General features: G+C 39.1%; 1 protein-coding gene across 1 annotated transcript; it reads right to left on the bottom strand.

Annotated features, from left to right (window-relative positions):
- Window positions 1-222: 222 nt before the first annotated feature.
- LOC306915122 (multidrug and toxin extrusion protein 1-like) lies at window positions 223-17,216 on the bottom strand (the record flags this gene model as incomplete). The annotated part of the gene is made up of 16 exons (XM_079492371.1): window positions 223-309; window positions 5,217-5,464; window positions 5,744-5,807; window positions 6,019-6,113; window positions 6,638-6,770; window positions 7,035-7,104; window positions 7,365-7,440; window positions 10,225-10,333; window positions 10,729-10,910; window positions 11,611-11,708; window positions 12,272-12,369; window positions 13,052-13,096; window positions 13,191-13,233; window positions 13,623-13,771; window positions 14,398-14,466; window positions 17,130-17,216. 16 exons carry the CDS (start codon window positions 17,214-17,216, stop codon window positions 223-225), a joined length of 1,653 nt encoding a protein of 550 aa, XP_079348497.1.
- Window positions 17,217-19,905: the final 2,689 nt, after the last annotated feature.

Genomic DNA, 19,905 nt, shown 5'->3' with positions numbered 1-19,905 from the left:
ACATCTCCTGACATCTCGAGAGGACCCTTTTATTTATAACACAAGGTTGTGGTGACATCTTGTGTTTATACCCTGCAAATACACACGCTCCCGTTGAGATCTCTCTGGGGCTTCACTGGTGTAAAGTAACTAAGTACTCATCATACCTTCAAGTTAAACGACTTTCATGTGTGGAATCTGGAATTCCATAATTCTAAGTAATGTGTGTTCCTGCATGTGTGTTCAGCCGTTGTCACCTACGTGGGTGTTGGCCTGAGACCCTCTTCTCAGGGTGATGGTTTGTTTACACCCCTGGAGCCTCTCCTGTGGCTATTTGTATGACAAAGGAGTTTGTTGACCTGAAGGTCAACAGTTTGTTCAACAAACAAAACATCTGTCGACACCCCACACTCATGTAAAATGCTTAAACGGTTAACTAGAATACGACCACTTTGTCAGTTGGGCGTGAGCCCTGTGTGTGGAGCATGTCTGCTGGCGTGAGCCTTAACCTGTGCCGTGCTGTACTTCGCTGAAATAAACAACAACATCTCATCTGCCGTGTCTCACAAACTTTCTTCGGTGCTCTCCCAGTTTTAACAGTATGGTATAGACCAGATACAACACCTTGACAGCCCATACATCCAAACAGAAAAGTCCTATCTGACTATACATTAAACGATGTTAAATCATGTTAAACTCACTTTGCCACTCGATTTGCCACTCACTTTATGCATGCGCATACCCTCTATAGTTATTCCCCTAATAGTTGGCTTTCTGTTGTAAAGCTCTGTCATTGTCTCTTTTCCTGCGAGAAATATCAGTACCAACTCGGCCATACCACCCGAAATTTACATTTTAAAACAAAATGTGAGACGCCAGAGGGGTTTAATAACAAAATTGTAGGCAATATTAGGCCTATGGTCGAATATGACAATCAAGGCACTTAATAAGTTGTTAACCCTGTCCCGTCCCCCCTGTCCCACACAAGTGATACGTAACGTCTGTCCCTCAAATGAACAGTTTGAATCTGGTGGTCACCCTATAGTGTGAACTGTGAACCCATTCTATTAGAATCAATCTGGTTGTCCCCCTGGCTGGAAACCCAGCTCTACGCAGCTCCAATGTCATTATAATGAGAAACTGTCTCGAAATAAATAACTATTTATAATTTCAGAATATTAGGCCTACTACTAAAACCTTGTTTTTGGGGCCTGCCTGCACCCAACCCAGGTGGTCTATTTCTACAATATAGACACACAAACTGACCAGAGAAGCGTTCACCAAGGCTGTGGTCTGACAGAAACTGACCTATGATTCCCGATGTGCAGCTTTATGTCATTCATTTAAATATTTATTTTATGGCTGAGTATGTATGTGTCAAGAGCTGAGCTCGTAAACCCACCAGTAATTACTAATTACTATAGAATATGATACACATTTCACAGTGTATGTCACAGTGTACAGGTGTAGCATTTCCTCCAACATGAAGTCTGGACTGAATTGGATTAATATAATTTTCTGACAAATGCATCACAAAACAACACGTGTTTATACTGTCTCCTTGTATACCGCCAGATAATCTTCATTATACTTCAGTTTATGCACATGCATTCAACCTTCTGCTGCAGATGGGTTGGTATTCACAGGCCTGAAATAGAGACTAGCTTCTCTGCAGCTTTTCAGTCAGCCTATGAGAATATATATATATAATAGCAATGTATCTGGTAGTTTTAGGACTGTACTGTATGTGCGGTTGTTTTTGTTTGTTTGTTTGTTTTCTTATTTTGACCATAAGACATGAAAAGCAAATCTTCTACGTCACTACAACTAAACTGTTGGTCTTCACTTGACATACATCTTCACTTGACATACATACAGTATGCAGAAGAGCGAAAATAGGAACCCATAGCTGCCACTGTAAATGATGCATTTATACAGCGATTTATTTAAATAGGCCTACATTTATTTACTTGGATGTCATGTAAATCAGAATCAGATACCTTCAGAGTCCTATTTTTCACACTCCATCGTTTTGTAGGTAGAGTGAGAGAAAAGAGAGATAGAAATTGAAGTTGAACAGGCAGACAGCAGACAGCTTCCTTTGGCATCTTAGGTGTGCCCAGACCCAATGGGAACCGGTTCAGTTCTTTTTGGTTCTTAGTCCAGAGCTCCAAAATTGGAACGTTAATTATGAATTGAGTGGGTTAAACTATACACTTGTTTATAGGATCAATATAAGTAAATTAACATATGATAACCCTTCCACAGTAGCTTTTTCATATTTTCAATTGTTTGCATATTTTCCTATATAAATAGGATATATTAAATTTGTAATACAATAAATCATTGTCTTTGTGTAAGTAATCAACTGGGGAAGTTTCATGGTGATAACAATTTAAACCACATTCAACCTGATGGTTTTTTTTTTATTTTTTTACAGAAAACATCTCGGACTTGGGACTTGCATCATGCATGCATTAACACCTATACATACTACTGAACTCTGGTCTGAAATGCTATAGTACATATCTTTCATGTGTTGTGTGAGAGGTGCCTTGGCATGAGTACATACTGCACATTAGTGTCTTGGTGAGAAGGAGATGCACGTTCGCAGTTCAGAGAGTTCAAACAAATGGAATGAATGGAACTTAATGAATGGGTTGACATTTGGCTGCATGGCTCTTTTTGACTATGAAGGGTAGGCTATAACCCAGAACCGAAACTTTCCAGAACCTTGTGAATGTGATGTTTTTTTTTAAACTATACACTTGTTTATAGGATCAATATAAGTAAATTAACATATGATAACCCTTCCACAGTAGCTTTTTCATATTTTCAATTGTTTGCATATTTTCCTATATAAATAGGATATATTAAATTTGTAATACAATAAATCATTGTCTTTGTGTAAGTAATCAACTGGGGAAGTTTCATGGTGATAACAATTTAATATAGGTATGGTTTGGTTTTGCACATTCAATTCATAATTAACGTTCCAATTTTGGAGCTCTAGGCTCATGGAAGAACCAAAAAAACCTGAACCGGTTCCCATTGGGAACCAACTGGTGGAAAAGGGGCTTCAGGGATATAGGCTAAAGTACATATTGTCCATGCCCTGAACAATATGTATACTGTAGCTAGGCTAGCTGGTTCAACCGGGTAAACAAATTGCGTGCGTGCGTGCGTGCGTGCGCGTGTGTGTGTGTGTGTGTCTAAAGTACATTTACTTAAGTACTACTATACTGACTACTGTACACTTAAGTACAATTTTGAGGTATTTGTACTTTAGTTGAGTATTTCCAATTTCCAATACTTTTACATACATCTCAGATGTATGTAAAAATTTCTACTTTTACTCCACTAGACCTACAATTATTTGAAAACTTTAGTTAGGCCTAGTACTTTGGAGATTTTAATTTTGATTAGAAAACATACATTAACCACTTCAACGCTAGCCTATATGTGTCGGGATGCGACACTCACAACCTAAACAAGCTTGTGAGAAAGGCAAGACAAAAAAAAATAGTTTAGCTTGTATAACTTGTTTACAGTGTCTCCTCCTAATATGAAGTACGCACCCATTCACCTTTGCAGCTAGTGGCCCTTTTTCTCCTGCAACTGTACTGATAATACCCAATTATGGAAATCCCAAACATGTAATATACTTGGACCATGCATATGCCACAAATAATGTCTGTCTCAGGAGGACTGCCACCTGCCAGTATACAGTGGATAACGTCCCAGTCTCGCTGGCTAACTATAGCTAAACACCCTGAAATCCCAATTTTTGGCATGTCATTATAGGCTACAAAGAAAAGAGAATTGCTGATGACCTTGTAGGTCGGCTTTTCCCCCCAAAACATTTAGATTTTTCTTTTTGATGAGTGGCTTGTTTTAACACTTGCATAAGGCCAGGTATACCACACAAGCTCTCCTGCAATGTTATTGGCTACTGTCTCCCCTTTTTTGTCCTAAAATATTGTCTATATACATACATTCATGAATCCACTTGCTGACCGGCTGTCAGTATTGAGCAATTTTTTTATAGGGGTTTCTTGTGACCCTACTATTAACATCCTTTGGCAGGCAAAAATGTCAAAAATGTCAAACTTTCCTTTTGCTTTAATGAATCCATTCCAAGCATTCGTTTTGCACAACATACACTCCTTGGGCTAAAAACAGCCATAGCCACTTGCCAAAATGTCCCCAAAATGTGCTGACCTTATCACATTTGTGCTGACCTCATCACATTTGTCATAACGTCTATGGCTGTTTTTAGAGTGTTTTTTGTGCAAAACTAATGCTTGGAATGGATTCAGAATCATGAAAACTCCCTAGTTTGACATGTCACATGCTACTTAAAAGCATAAGGAAAGCCTGACATTTTTGACAATTTTGCCTGCCATAGGATGTTAATGGTAGGGTCACAAGAAACCCCTATAAAAAACGTTCTCAATACTGACAGCTGGTCAGCAAGTGGATTCATAAATGTATGTATATAGACAATATTTAGGGCAATAAAAAAAGACCAGTTGGCATCTCTCGAGATGCCAACTTGCGCCTTGCACACAACTTGTGCGCAAGCAGAGTTGAAGTGGGCCATGAAGTGCGCTCACCACTGCTGGTGTTGGACACACTACAGCTCACCCATTCTTGATAATTGGGATATATCATGTCCTACCAAAACAAAATCAAATTATTACTTATACTAGTACTAGTCCATACCTGTTTGGGGATATGACGATATTCTTTTTTGTCTTTCTTTTGCTGCGACGAATTTGGTTGAGTGCATTGTGAGTACATGTCATGCTCCTCTAACAACCCCTGACCCTCCATACAATGCATTCCATACATTACATAGGGCTGGACCAAACATGGACGTATGACATCATCAACCTGCGGCGGGAGCAGTCCCTATTGAGTGAAAGATTCTCTATATATGAAAGAAATAAAATAGAGGGCAAGTATAGTGTTTTAAGGCATATTTGTCATATTAGCCAGGGATCCTTTTAAGTATATAGAATTCACAATTCCAAAACACATTTCAACTATACATCAGGCGTTTTCTTTGTATATTTTAAACACTGCTATGAAGTGAATATTTTCGTTGTTCAGTGTAGGACGTCCTGGGAAGAACTGTCTGTTGGTAGCCTGATTATCAGACTGTAGCTTAGAGATGCAGTCCACTAAGAGAGTGGGCGGGGTCTTTGGGCTGGATCCAGGCTAGTCTGTTGGACCATCAGCCGCCGGGTGACCAGCTCATCGACAAAGATGCCAGCAGCGAGGACGAGGAGCATGACCCCGAGAATCAGGCCACGCCGTACCACCAGCTGTCTGCATGACAGGGCCACCCTCACTGTAGTGGCAGCTGCCACATCCTCACCCTGACCCGAATCAAGCGCTCCTGAGACCACGTCCGCCTTCTGAGAGGTCAGAGAACCAGATCCAGTGCCCAGCACCTCCTCCAGGGGTATGAGAGAAGACCCTGATTGGGGGAGATGAAGAGATGGGGAACAAAAAAGGTGTCATGAGAGTGAAGCTTCCCAGTGTCAAGAGGCCATTATTTGGGGTCAACCGCTGTTGATCCGAGCGTGGTTTGATAGCTCAAACATGAGATGCTGGTTCAGCTATCAGAAGTGTTACAGCACATGGAGGCTTATTTTTGCTGTGAAATGTGAATAACGTTTTTTTTTAAATCCACAAAAATATCAAGTTTGTTCAGAGATGTGTAAGGATTCGGAATAGGAAATTGGAGTTAGCTTACTTTTTTCCCCGATTCCAAACATCTCTTTCCTCTCTGTGATTGGGACACCTGCTCTCTCCAATGCCTAATTACGGTATGTAAAGTACGTCAAATTGTCAGCCCAAAAGCATCTCATCCAAGTATAAGTTGACAGTTTTAATATTCAGTGTATAATCATAACAGCATTGTAATGATTAAATAAAAATAAAATAAAGAAATGTAATGTAATGAAATTAAAATAAAACCTATGAGTCATGACATTTATCCATGGACATAGATGTAGGCCAGACACCTACCTCTGTAGTGGCCTTTTTCCAGTCCAGTTTACATAGGTAAACTATTAAAACTATGGACAACAATGTGACAGCGATGAAAAATCCCAACCACAGCCCTGCAACACATAGGGAACCGATAAGGACAGAATAATTGACTCTAGTACAGTGACTCTCAGTATGTGCACTCTCTCCAAGCACAGCTGTACTGACACACTATTGTCTGTTTCTACTTTAGGACTGTGCATAATAACTGAAATTTTATGAGACCTGTTCACATTTGTGTATCTTGGCTAGCTGTAAAGTGCAATCCATCTCTTTTAACTTTTCTAGTCCCAGGTCATTACTAGTTCTAGTAGTAACAGCTGGGTCCACATGTAATCAGTTGAGAACCACAGTTATGGCTAGTTTATAAGCACAGCCCTTTCGACAAGACAAGCAAAGCAATGAGTCATGAAATATAAATTAGCCTTTACTTATTGTAGTGGTTCTCAAACATACTGTATGCAATACTATGCATGTCAGGGATCCCCGATATGGACTCCCTTTTGAAAATAGTTTGTGCCAAGGACCAACAGGAAGATTTGTCAACATTTTCCAAATATAACAGCTCAGCTATTATACACCGTTCATCTCTTCTCACCTACAATGCCCATTTTGACTGGGAACATTAGGGCCACTCCAATGGGGAAGCCGATGAAATAGAAACTGATGAAGGAACTCAGTGCACCGACATTCTGCTTCCCTGCTCCTCTAACAACCCCTGCAGCCACAGCCTGTGAAGATTTAATACACCTGATTCCAAATGCCTCTGGAATTTGCCCAACATAAGGATGCTAAGTAAGTAAAGTAAGTAAGTACTGTGATATTGTCAAACATAAATAAATATATATCTCTCAGACAGTCTGCATTTCCTTTTGGGAATCCGGTCTGACCAGAAGCAGGTATAAAACTATAGTCCGCACTGATTGTCCAGAAATTGAACCCTGTACATGACCTTGAAATAAAACAAGGCATTTTTAAATTGGTATATCCCTCACCGCAACGGCATCAGACAGATGGATAAAACCATACATTATCATGACATCAGCAACCCTCGTAACGACATCTCTGAAAGAAAAGCAAAGACATTAACATCTTAAAATATATACACATATGTTTTAGAAAATATGAGGGAACATACACTAAAAGGGGAAAATATAGCTTAAATGTTTTTTGCGCAAATATTAGGTGAAGGTAATTAGTTAGTGTAGAACAAAAACACAAGGGGGCCTATTATAGGGCCTTGGTGAATTCTGTTCAACAAGTATAGTATACAGTATAGGATTAAGTGGTTAAGAGACATCAAAGTACCATAAGAATGTACTCACTTCTCTCGGGTGAAAATATATCCTATAACGTCTTTAGTGACTCCAAGAACGATCCCGACACAACATCCCCCTATAACTGAATTGGGGAAAAGAACCACTCTATTATAGTTGGCCGAAGCATGGAAGAATACTTACTGTACAACTGACACTCTAAACAAGGAATTAGAGGACATCCTTTGCCAATAGAATTGTGATGTAATAATAAAGCAATAAACCACAAGAAGTCTCAGGTTACCGTGTATTTTATAATGGCTGAGAGGCATGGTGAGACACTACGTCTATCCATTCCGTTATTTGTCTATCATCTGTCCTCTGTCCATCATCTGTTCACTAATGTTACTCCGTCTTTGTTTTGTTGTAGTGCATGTTCTGCCTGTGACATTGCTGATCTATGCTGCTATGATCTATCTATGCTCTGGTCTAGCGACTCACCTGTCAATCATTTGGTCCCAGCTGTACTTCATGAGTGATTGAGTGATTAGTGTCAGAGGGAGGAGCTGTGGCCAGCAGCTGAAACAGTTGTGTTCCCCTTTTGTTGCTCTGTTATTCTTTAGGTAAGTTTCAGATGGGCTGGTCGTAAGTATTCTTTTGGAGTTTGTTTAGTTTTATTCTTTTGTTTTTGTAGTTTATGGGGTGTCTGGGGACTCTGACATGCACATAGTGCATAGCTCCCCCACTTATTAGTTTGACCAGCCCATATTTTTGTTTGTTTGTTTTTGTTTGATGCTTAGTTAGGTCTTTAGTTTATCTTGGTTATTGATTTTGGCATTTATTCATTTAGTCATTCTGTCATTCATTCAGTTCACTCAGTGCTTTTTGTGTTGTACATTAATTTCAAGTTCAAGTTTATTGGTCATTTAAAATAAACACACCTTATACAATGTATTCAGGGTATATATTTTTCTGTTGACCAAAAGGGATTGTTTGGCAGAAGCCTCAGCTTATAATGCCAGCCCTTTTAATATTCAACATAACTATAACGGATGAAAAATACCAACAAAAAACAAAAACAAGACAAAAACAAAACAAGCATAACAAAACAAACAAGACAAAAACAAAAACAAAACATACAAACAAAAAAAAGAAAAAGGACAAAGAGAAAATAAATAATAATAATAATAGTAAAAAATAATGATAATAATAATAATAATAATAATAATTATAATAATAATAATAACTATAATTATAACTATCATAATAATAATAATAATAATAATAATAATAATAATAATAATAATAAACGCAAAGGAGGGAGGAAGGAGTATTTGTTATTCTTTTATGATATCAATCCACTTTATAATTGTCTATCATATTGTTTTTAAGAGTTTTTTTAAATAAATGTAATGAGCTGCTTAATTTTACCTCTTTATTTAGGCTGTTCCATGATGTTACTCCTGCAAATGTTAAGGATCTTTGTTTGCCATTTGTTCTGGTTTTTATTTTTGAATAAACGCATGTACCTCTGAGATTATATCTTGTTTCTCTTATATGGAACATCTTCTGGATACAGTCTGGGAGCATGTGATTATTTATTTTGTACATGAATTGAGCGATTTTAAAGTCCACTAATTCTCTGAATTTTAGACTGTTTGATTTTATAAATAATGTATTGGTTGGCTCATAGTACTCAGCATTGTGGACAATTCTTATTGCTTTTTTTTGAAGTATGTATATTTGGTTGCTTAATGTTTTATAAGTGTTTCCCCAGACTTCAATACAGTATGTAATGTGTGGTAATATTAAAGATTGATACAGAATATATAGTGAATCCATTGAAAGAATGTTTTTTGTTTTATGCAGTATTGCGATGGCCCTTGATATTTTTGTTTTTAATTGATTTATATGGGAATTCCAGCTTAGCTTATGGTCAATAACCACGCCAAGAAATTTATTTTCATAGACTCTCTCTATTTTTACTGTGTCTATCATAATTTGTATATTTTGTTCAATTTGACGATTTCCAAATATAATAAACTTAGTTTTATTTAGATTTAATGATAGTTTATTTGCATCAAACCACCTTTTTATTGTTTTTAATTCCCTTTCCACTGTATCCAGAAGATGCTTCAGATCTGTGCCAGAGCAAAACAAGTTTGTGTCATCAGCAAACAAGACACAATCCAGCCTGTCGGAGACATTGCATATGTCGTTAATGTATAAAATAAAAAGCTTTGGTCCCAGGACGGATCCCTGTGGGACCCCACAAGTGACTGTTGATGATTCAGATCTATCATTATTAATTTGTACGTATTGAGTTCTATTTTCTAGATAGTTTTTAATCCATGCATTTGCAACCCCTCTAATACCATATCTATTTAATTTATCCAGTAGTAATCTATGATTTATAGTATCAAATGCCTTTTTTAAATCTATAAATATTCCCAAAGTGTATTCATTATTTTCGGTGTTGGTAGATATTTTATCTATAAGTTCCATGACTGCCATGGTTGTGGATCGGTTAGATCTAAAACCATATTGTTGGTCACTTAATAGTTTTTTTGTTTCTATGAAATGTTCCAGTCTGTGTGCAAAAAGCTTTTCTAATATTTTTGAAAATTGCGGGAGAAGAGAAATTGGCCTATAGTTGGAGAAATTATGCTTATTCCCATTTTTGAAGATCGGAATGACCTTTGCAGTTTTCATTTTATTGGGAAATATTCCTGTCAGAAATGACTGGTTGCAAATATGGGTCAGTGGTTTTGCAATATATAATATAATATTTTTAACTCATTTTTTTATTTTTAATTCATTCCTTCAGTCATTCATCCAGTGCTGGTTTTGTGGTGTTCAGTAGTCTTTTCTATGCCCGATTTCAATTTTAAATAAACTTGTAATATTTCATTGATGTAGTGATCCGTACTTGTACAGATGAAGGAGACCTTGGCAGACAGCTTGGCCTGTTCCGTGTTACCAGCACCAAGAGCATTCCCAACACGCACACTGGCTGCTACAGAGAATCCTTGTGGTAACTGTGGGAAAGGATGAGGTCAAAATGTATACTGTAATAACATATAATAATGTAATAACACATGTAATTATTCCATTCTCTTTCACACATCTTGAAACACTGTACAGTACGTCTAAAACATATCTAAAATATTATATTTGTGAAACTATATTTCCATAGCCCAAAATGTGTTTCCAAATAAATGTATTGTGTGCCATGTTGTGTAGGCCAACGTTTAAAAGAAAAATATTATTTATTGCTTCATTTTGTCTATTTCATGTTCATTGTGTCCATTTTCAGTATTTTTAGCAATACATTGTCTGCAAACTATATTTATGTACAGTATACTACTTATACTGGAAAATGTATTTCTTCTCATCATGGATAAACATGACTGTATTGGATATTGAGAGTTACTTTGAAAGCAAGCCATGCCAGCCCATACACAACAGCCTGAGCATCCAGCTCGGTTTCACTTATGACACCAGCCAGGAAGTTTCCGATCTCATTCAACCACCACTCCAGGCACATCATCAACATGCTGGGGATGGCGATCCGCATGAATGGTCCCCAATCCTGAAGACATTCAGTTGACCACCCTAGGGGTCATAGACGGTCATGGGTCACACCGGTAAACGTTATTATATTGTGTGACTTTACATACTGAAACGGTGCAGTCCACATTTTAAACAGAAGAGGACCCTCTGGATACTGTAACAGACAGTCAAATCAATTGTTCCCCATTCAACTGCATTACTGTTTACAGTGTGTGTGTGTGTGTGTGTGTGTGTGTGTGTGTGTGTGTGTGTGTGTGTGTGTGTGTGTGTGTGTGTGCGGGTACTGCAATATTGTTAGCATACGTGATGTCAGGCATGTGTCATGCTAAATAAATGGCATGATCAGTAACATTACAATACAACCCACTGATTTTCCTCAGTATGGAATGGAATGGAATTGGAATGAACTCAGTCAAATATGAAATGCCAGCATATCACCTTTTGTAGAGAAGTGTAGAGTATGCCTGTTTAAACAACGTGAGTGAGTCAGCCAGCCAGCCAGCCAGCCACCATATTGACTATTATACAACTTGGTCACATATTAGATATTACACACTGGAATGTGACCAATGGTCAACGTATTCTGACATTATTAGTAGGTTGAATGCAGAGCAAGAGGCACTTAATAATCGTTGCTGCAATGGCAAACGACTAAAAACCTTTTAATAGCCTCAGAACTGTCTTGTGGTCTATGACGACTCGGATTGAATGAAAAATGATTTCAATGGGAGACACATCTCACCATCCCATGTGGCCTCGTGTAGCCTCCTCCAGCGGATGTAAACGTACAGGAACACAGCCAAGGAATACTGGGTGATAGCATTAGCTGCAGCAGATCCACTTCATCAGGGATGAAGAAGAGCAAAAAGGTTTAGTGGAGTGAGTGATGCACTCTGTGGCATTACAGGGACCCCACCACACACAGTACAATCCTCCTGTTCATTTAAAAGCTGCAATGCATATAGGATTTATCTCCTTCCAGGGATTCGAACGCAGGGCTTGACGGTAGTAGCAACATTAAACAAGGCTGTAAAAGGCTCATTTATATTTTGTCACATGACCTTTCTAACACTGGTTTCCTCAAGGTCCCCGAGGGGTTTCCAGGGGGTCCCAGCTGAATGATTGATATTTAGAAACCAAATGGATCCTTATGGGTTCATTCCATTTATAAGTGAAGGTACTGCACTGCATGACATACACTGTACAGTAGGTGACTGTGTACTGTATGGGTATATGTTAGACAATGCATATAGGCCGTGTCCAAAATCACTCACTGCTCACTAGATATTGCATTGTGCAACAGCAACGACATAGATAACAGTGATCCGAGTAAGTGTGTGAAATGTGTTTGTTGTACTCTACAGAGAAATAAGTGAATGAGCCATAGAGGCTGTGAAACTTACGCAACACCCATGTCCATAGGATAGAGGAAGATATAGTTGATAAGTGCATTAAGGAGATTCCCCACAGCTCCAGTTATCACCTGAGGCCATATGATGCCCTGCAAACAAACACCCTGCTTTTAAGATCACAAGATTTCTTTCATTCTGTATTATAATTTTACCTTGCTTTTAATATTTATTTTATTACTTATTTTAACAGCTCAGTGGCTTTGTGGTTAGACTGTCTGCCTGAGATTGGCAGGTGGGGCCAAGAGTTCAATCTCCAACAGATTCATAGCAAAGACTATAACAAAGGTACCCAAGGCCTCCCTGCTAGGTTGTCAGCATCAAGGGTTAATTTGGGGGTAAGTCCCTGTGACATACTAGCGTCATGTTCAGGGGTGTACTCGCTGCCTAACGTTACAGAAACAGGAGAAAGACTCCTGACCTCTGGGCCACATATGGGTCGGATTGGTTCCCAATACCACTTTCTCCTCTTTACAGTACATTGCCACATTCTAAACAGAGTGATTTGAATTAAAATAACATCCAGTCCAAGTCAACAGTACTGACCTTTCTTTTTAAGACAGCAGACAGATGTCTTACTGATGTTAGATGTATTACTATCCATATGTCAATTACTCAATTTACAATTTAGACATTTAGCAGACACTCTAGTCTTAACCAGAGCGACTTACAGTAAGAAGGTAAAGCATCAAATGCAGAGAGACAGTGTAGTGCCTCTCAGTAAACCAAGAACGTAGCATGAGTCTAAAATGCTAAACAATATATGCACCACACCTGGTTTTGAAGATATCGCCCCTGCAGCTGATACATGAAGGCAGCCTGTGAAAGACAGCCACAAAATAGCAGGGTTGAATGGGCATGAACAAAACAAACCATGAAACCATTAGGTATACTGGGAGTGAACTCGACTCACTGGCAGAGCTGGCATGAAGATCATCACATACAGCTGGGCAACTCTTTATGGCAGATGGACATGAAGGTACGTTTTAATGACACTTGCAAATGAAAATGAATGACTTAATTAATTTAATGAGAGAAGCATTTTGGATCCATTTCTAAAATACTGAATTTCTTAAAGGTCTAAATGAAGAATTGGTGTTAAACTGTTTTCTATGATTATGTTATTTTTTAAATGAATTAGAAACGAATGGTTCGAAGTTTCGCTCGAAAACTCCTGCCGAAGTTCGAGTCCTAAAAACAGGGCTAGGGTACAGCTGTGTGTGTGTGTGTGTGTGTGTGTGTGCGTGCGTGTGCGTGCGTGCGCGTGCGTGCGCGTGCGTGCGTGCGTGTGTGTGTGTGTGTGTGTGTGTGTGCGTGCGTGTGCGTGTGTGTAAGGAGGCCTGACCGGGCGACCTCAGGGCTCTGTCTGACTGCCAGCAGTATAGGCTGGGTGTTAATGAGGAGCGCCCAGCAGGGGAAACAGGCGAGCAGCAGAATGAGAACCCCTCTTTGGAGCAGCACTCCTACACGCTTCAGGTTGCCACTCCCATACGTCTGCATGGAGGAAATGCATGCAGTACAGTCAGTCATGATGTAGTCTCGCGTAGCTATTCCACAATCTCCGAATGCTATACTATAGCCCCCATGAGCTGAGTAACGGAAGCTGCCATTTCCATTAATTAATATTAACTCTTATATTAAATATATTTTAAAATCTTTAGAGCTTATTTTTTTATTTCCTTTTCTGCTAAGCAACAAGCTATATATTCTTAGATGTTTTCTATTTATATTAGGATAAATGTGCGCGACTGTAAAGACGAAACGGAAGTGGCGAGGAGGCTCCACTTTCGCTTTATAGTATACTCATGACAGCTCTTCCGTTGGCCCAGACTGTATGATGAAGCGTTTGGAAATCGCGGAGGCAACAGTCTGGTAACGCGAGACTAGTCATAATTCATAATGGCACGTGGCAATTCATTTGTAGAACTTTTCAAATGACGCAAGATAATGATGTGAATTACTGTGGTATAGGCCTATATGCTTCCATCAGTTACGTTGAAGCAATTCGATGTGTTATTTATTTGACATACCCAAAATAGGGATAGCAGGTTGAAAGTGGTATGGGCGTGATATTAAAGTGAGTGTGACAATTAATACAAGACTCAAGTATATTATATTACCTGAGATATTAGAGTATCACAGGCCAATGCCAAACCAGTGCCAATGGATATACCAGTGACGTTAATCACCTAGATTGAAATCAAACATTTTTAAACAGTAGAAATATATATACTGTGCAGGCACAATTAATGCATTCATTAATTAAGATTTTAGTCAGAATACATGTCTGCAATGCTTGGAGATGGACCTGTGTCCATGTTGGAGGGCTGACAACAAAATTAAAGTTTATCAGACTAGTTTATCATGGTCAAAATATGTTTCAACCCTGAAACACATGACCTATGATGGATCTGGTATGAACATGGACACATGTATGTATCAGTCAAACCTATTTTCAGCTAGGTACACTGACTGTACACACTGACTGTGCACAGGACAAACTGTAAGTTGATACTGTGGTGACACACAGAAGAGTAAACTGCTTAGAGGTATTTACAATTAGGCTGTAAAAACGAAGCCTTTGTTAGAATGCTGTCAAACACCCCAGGGGGGTCGGGGGACAGTTCCTAATCATAGGGACAGCTCCTATCTCAAACTGCAAACTAACAGCTGTGTGTGTATAGGGGGCTTTCTGCTCTCTGTCGAAATGACATGATACTACAATGTATTTGGGCTTTAATCATTTAGACTGGTTAACAATACAGTTTGAACTATTTCATTACATGTGTTAAATAATGTTCTGCATACTTCATATATAGTAGATATTGAATTAGTATATCGGTATAAAACATATAGTTCGTTACATGAGCCAGTTGCCATGTGTCCCTCCTCCTCTCACAGGATTTTCCTGTGAAGGAAACATTCTGATTGGCTCCCATAAAGCGGAGGTAGCCTGTTTGTTTCCATGGAGGCGGGATCTTGAAGTTAGTAAATACTGCGATGCTGTGAACTTCTGTGTGTTCACATGAGATCAGCCTATACGATGTGACTCCTGAATGCCACGGGGCCTTCTGCCCGTGGTTGCCTTGTACTGAGTGATTCTGTTCAATAAAACTGATCAGATTCTGTGACGACTAGAACCTCGCTTGCCTCCTTTCTTCAACTCAACCATCACTGCTACAAAGACACAATGGGTCACTTGGTGCATAAAATATACATCACCTACACATTACGTTTGCACTCAAAAGGCTACAATGGAAATAAGCTCTTAAACCTGTATGTGTTCAATCCTTTTCACAGATATACAAATGTATCTCTGCTGTAGGGGCAGAAACCAGCTAACTCCAAAATGTAAATTTGTCAGGAAATTAAAACCTTATATTTTTAAAACAAATACTGCCTCATTAAATGTGGTATTGTGGGCCTGGGCCGTGGCTCAGCGGGCTATAAAAAATATAAAATAAAGGTGAAAGCCACAAAAAAAAGTGCTATTGTGACTTTATATATTGTCAGATACTTGCACGAGAGGGGGAGATTTGATTGATTGATTGAATAGTTTATTGAACATCAATACAGTCAAATACATCAAATACAGTCAAAAGGGATAGCTGCACCAAAAAAGTCCTTGCGGTCTTGTTTCCATTCAGGCCCTATGCAATCAATTCATAGACATTACATGAATAATAACAAAATTCAATATCATCAATACCAACAAAACATCTATATAATTTCAGGAAGAAATATGTACATTATGTACAGAGTGGGGAGGGGGGAGGATCATTTCCTCTCCATTGGTCCTGCTGAACGGTGGATTTTCAGTTTTAAAAGACGTAAATGATCTGCATTATTTGAGGGAGGGGTCAGGGCATTCCACGCCTGGGTGGCTGTGTTGTAGAAGGAGAATTCTTTTTTTTTGAAAGAGGGTGGTACCAGATCGCTGTTCAAGCTCCCTCTGTGGCTGTCACTGTGGCTGTCACTCACTTTTTTTTAGGTAGTTAGTCAGGTACAGTATGCAGATACTGAGGGCATTGAGGGCAAGGCTGCATTTACAATTTTGAATGTCAAACCCATTTTCAATTGCTTAACTCTGTCTTCTACCCGGAGCGAGTTTAGACTAGCAAAATAGGTTGGAAAGAGGTGGGTCGTGGAATTAGTACATTTTGGGAGGTCTCTGAAGCTTAGTCTTTAAGTGACATTGTGATGCTGGAGAACCAAGAGGTGAAAGCATAGTCAAAGGAGGGCTGAATTAGAGCTCCCGCTAGAGTTTTGAGACTTTTGTTGACAAAAGAGGAAATTATTTTATGCTTCCCCAAGGAAGCATACTTCCTTGGGGAAGTATGCTTCCTTGGGGAACCCCACAGTTCACTGGGAGGGACGACGAGAACATGGTTCCATTGATGTCAACCACTTGTTTTCTTCCTTCCAGGTAGGATTTCTTCCAGTGTATTGATGTGCTATCAAATCCGAGAGGGGTGGTATTAGCTGATTTAGCAGATCCAGTGTCCAATGGAGTTAGTTGGTTTAGTCAGAAGCAGTTTTTCATTGGTTCAATATTTTGGTTTCAATCTTTTTTAACCAACACACACAAAAAAGCATTGGTGTTCAAAAGCATTGATTTATGAAAATAATTGAGTTAGCTGGTTTCTGCCAGACACTGACGATATGTTCTTGTACTGTATGCATTGTTGGCAATAAAAACATGTACCAATGAATCAATTTGTATATTTTGTCCCTACATACAACTCAGAAATATGCTGCTGATCTTGTAAACAGTGCCACCACCCTCTAAACATTCCACAATGAGAGGTCTTTACAGGAACAGATGTTATTAGACTGTAAAGAGTTTCCTTACTGCGATTGCCATTGACACACCTCCAAGCTCTATCTTGCCCAGGTGTCCACAGAATACCATGCTGATGAAACTCACCAGAAACATCATCAACTCTGAGACCACCTGAAATACAAAAATAAACTCAATGACAATTCTAAACCATGTTATCCTTCTTTATCTTATCATTCTAATTTTTCAGTATCTTATCAAATGGCTGTAGTATCACAATGCATGGTAGCATGGTTCATTATACACAGAAAACATACTTTCTTAAAAAAAGCTTGTATGGTCCAAATGCTATATATATATATATATATAGCATCATCAATCAATTCCATTCTGTGTACCACAGAGAACGTTTATACACAATGACAAATTTGACAATGGTTCCTTCTGGCACTATAATGGTTAAGCATAATTTGATGTGTAATGATCATAAGTTATGTTTGTGAACTTCTCTAGATCAAAGAGTTATGCCTGACAGAAAACAGAAAACACAACACAAGTACAGTTTATGCCATGCCAGAGTTATGACAGAATCGAATGTTCTTTTGTCTATTCGGTCCAGTTAAGGATACAGTCTGAGCCTTAAAACTTGGCAAAACATCTTCAGTTATACTCATTGACAAATCAAGAACGTGTGTGGGGCTAAGACACAATGTAACACATCGTTTCTGCTGTTGGTACGGGAGAGGCTTGTGAATGTTGTTTAAGGGACACAAACAGCAAATTCGACACACACGTTCCACACCCCCGCAGGGAGTGCAGTGCCCGGTATCGAGTCGGTCGGACCCACGGTTCTCCAGAACCACCACAAAGGGCTCTGGTCAGGCTCTGCCAGTGGGCCTAATCAGCCTAAATCCCCTCACCTGTGCAATTTCCAGCCTCTGCCTCAGCCAATTGATTGACACGGCAACCCCACACCTGCCAATTGATTACTTAACCAGTCCACTTTTCAGTCTATTTGGATTGGCATTGGACATCGCTTTTTGGGTTGGGATTTAGCAAAGGGCTAATTGTGGTAGATTACATGTTATTATGTTATCTACTCCGATTTCTCAAAATGGGGCCCCCTCATTCATACAATAGCATCATAACACTTGACTGTATGGTCCTTTAGTATGTGTTACTAGTGTTAAGCCTTACCTGGCTGGGACATTATCCATTATACATTTTTCTTCTTAACTTTCAAATTTATTTGACATTTTTTTTGCAATTGCTTGCTGTAAATACTGCTGAAATGCAGGTGAATGTCGTAGTTCTATGTCATAATTATGCGTGTGCTCTGTATAAAAAACAAATTAAACATTTGCATGTTGGTGGCTGTGGCAGTTCAACCTGCCACTGAGACTGACTGGTTAACATGTTAATTATTATTTATGATTGCAGAGTGATATTTGTTATTTTGACTATGTATATTGATTGATGACTGATTGGTAGCTCCATTGTAGGGAGCACCTACCAACTGTGTGTTTGGGTGTAGGGGTCATCATGCCAACCGTGTTTTGTTTAGAGAGTATATAGAGAGAACTCTAATTATCTTATATTGTTTGTATATGGTTAATTGATTGAATAATAAGTTATGTATAATATGTGATGAATAATATGTGTTGTCCCTGGACATTATGAAGTACTGGTTTAATTGTGGAATCAATTCAGGGTGGTATGTTCCAGTGGGAGGGGCTTAGCCTTTATATGTAGGGAGGCCTCCCACTGCCTGGCAGTCAAGGTAGGACTGTGGAGGTGGAAGGAGCTAGGGCCACCTGTCCAGCACAGCTGTAAATACCTTTGTTTTTGTATGTGTGAATAAATACGAACATCATCTCTGCATCAACGACTCTCTGGAGGTTTGTCTACATATTTTCCTGGGTTTCACACTACCCACACTAGGCAAGTGTGACAGTGGCCCGGGGCCAGTTATCTCTAGATCCGCCTATGACAAATAGACCTAGTGTGTACAATACTATACATTCATAATGTACACTAGACATGTTTGAGATAATAACGACATTTAAGGTCCCTGCACACTGCTGTGTTTTTTGGATTTTTAGCAGCGTTTTTCCGTCGTTGCTGTCAATAGTGACAGAGGCGGAGGGTACATTAATAGTTTACAGAGTAAGTTGAGTTATTTGCTTTCAATGTGCTTAATATACAGTACGACAGATTTGATATATCTACAGACAGAGCAGGTAAATGTGGGTTCTGCTATGATGAAATATCGAGTCGGATTATGAATGTATTACTAATAATAACACAATCTTAATTAGCATTCCAACCCTAATTACTCTAGTGAGTACATGGTACATCCAATGTAATTCTTACCACTGGTCCTGCTAGCTTTAAAAGTTGAACTATCTCATTCTTGTAGTCCACCGGTATCCAGGTCGTACTCGTGATGCATTTAAGGAAAGGACCACAGCATACATGGGAATCATTCTTATGAGTAATAACATCCGTTTGTTCAATTTTGGTCTGTCCATTTACTCCATTGGCAGTTGTTGTAGAGTCGTCCATAGTGGAATGGGAATGGAATCTTGTACTACTTGACTGAATAGTTTGAATGAGCTCCCGTGTGAGCAGCCGTGTGATGTAGGTAGTGATCAGCTGGGACAGTAGTAAAGCTCTCGGCCAATCCTGAGCCGAGTTCAGTCAGGGGAGGGTCCCCCAACACACAGGCGCGGCGCACAAATGTTTGACAGAACGCCCACAGACAGCCGTTTTGAACTGGCGTATATTTGTGTTTCAGTGTCTAAGAGGCGTAGAAGAGTATACCCATTCCCTGATGGTACCAGGTCGT

The sequence above is a fragment of the Electrona antarctica genome (assembly GCF_951216825.1).
Source record: "Electrona antarctica genome assembly, chromosome: 22".
Taxonomy (NCBI): Eukaryota; Metazoa; Chordata; class Actinopteri; order Myctophiformes; family Myctophidae; genus Electrona; species Electrona antarctica.
This window is presented reverse-complemented; position numbering and strand designations above follow the sequence as displayed.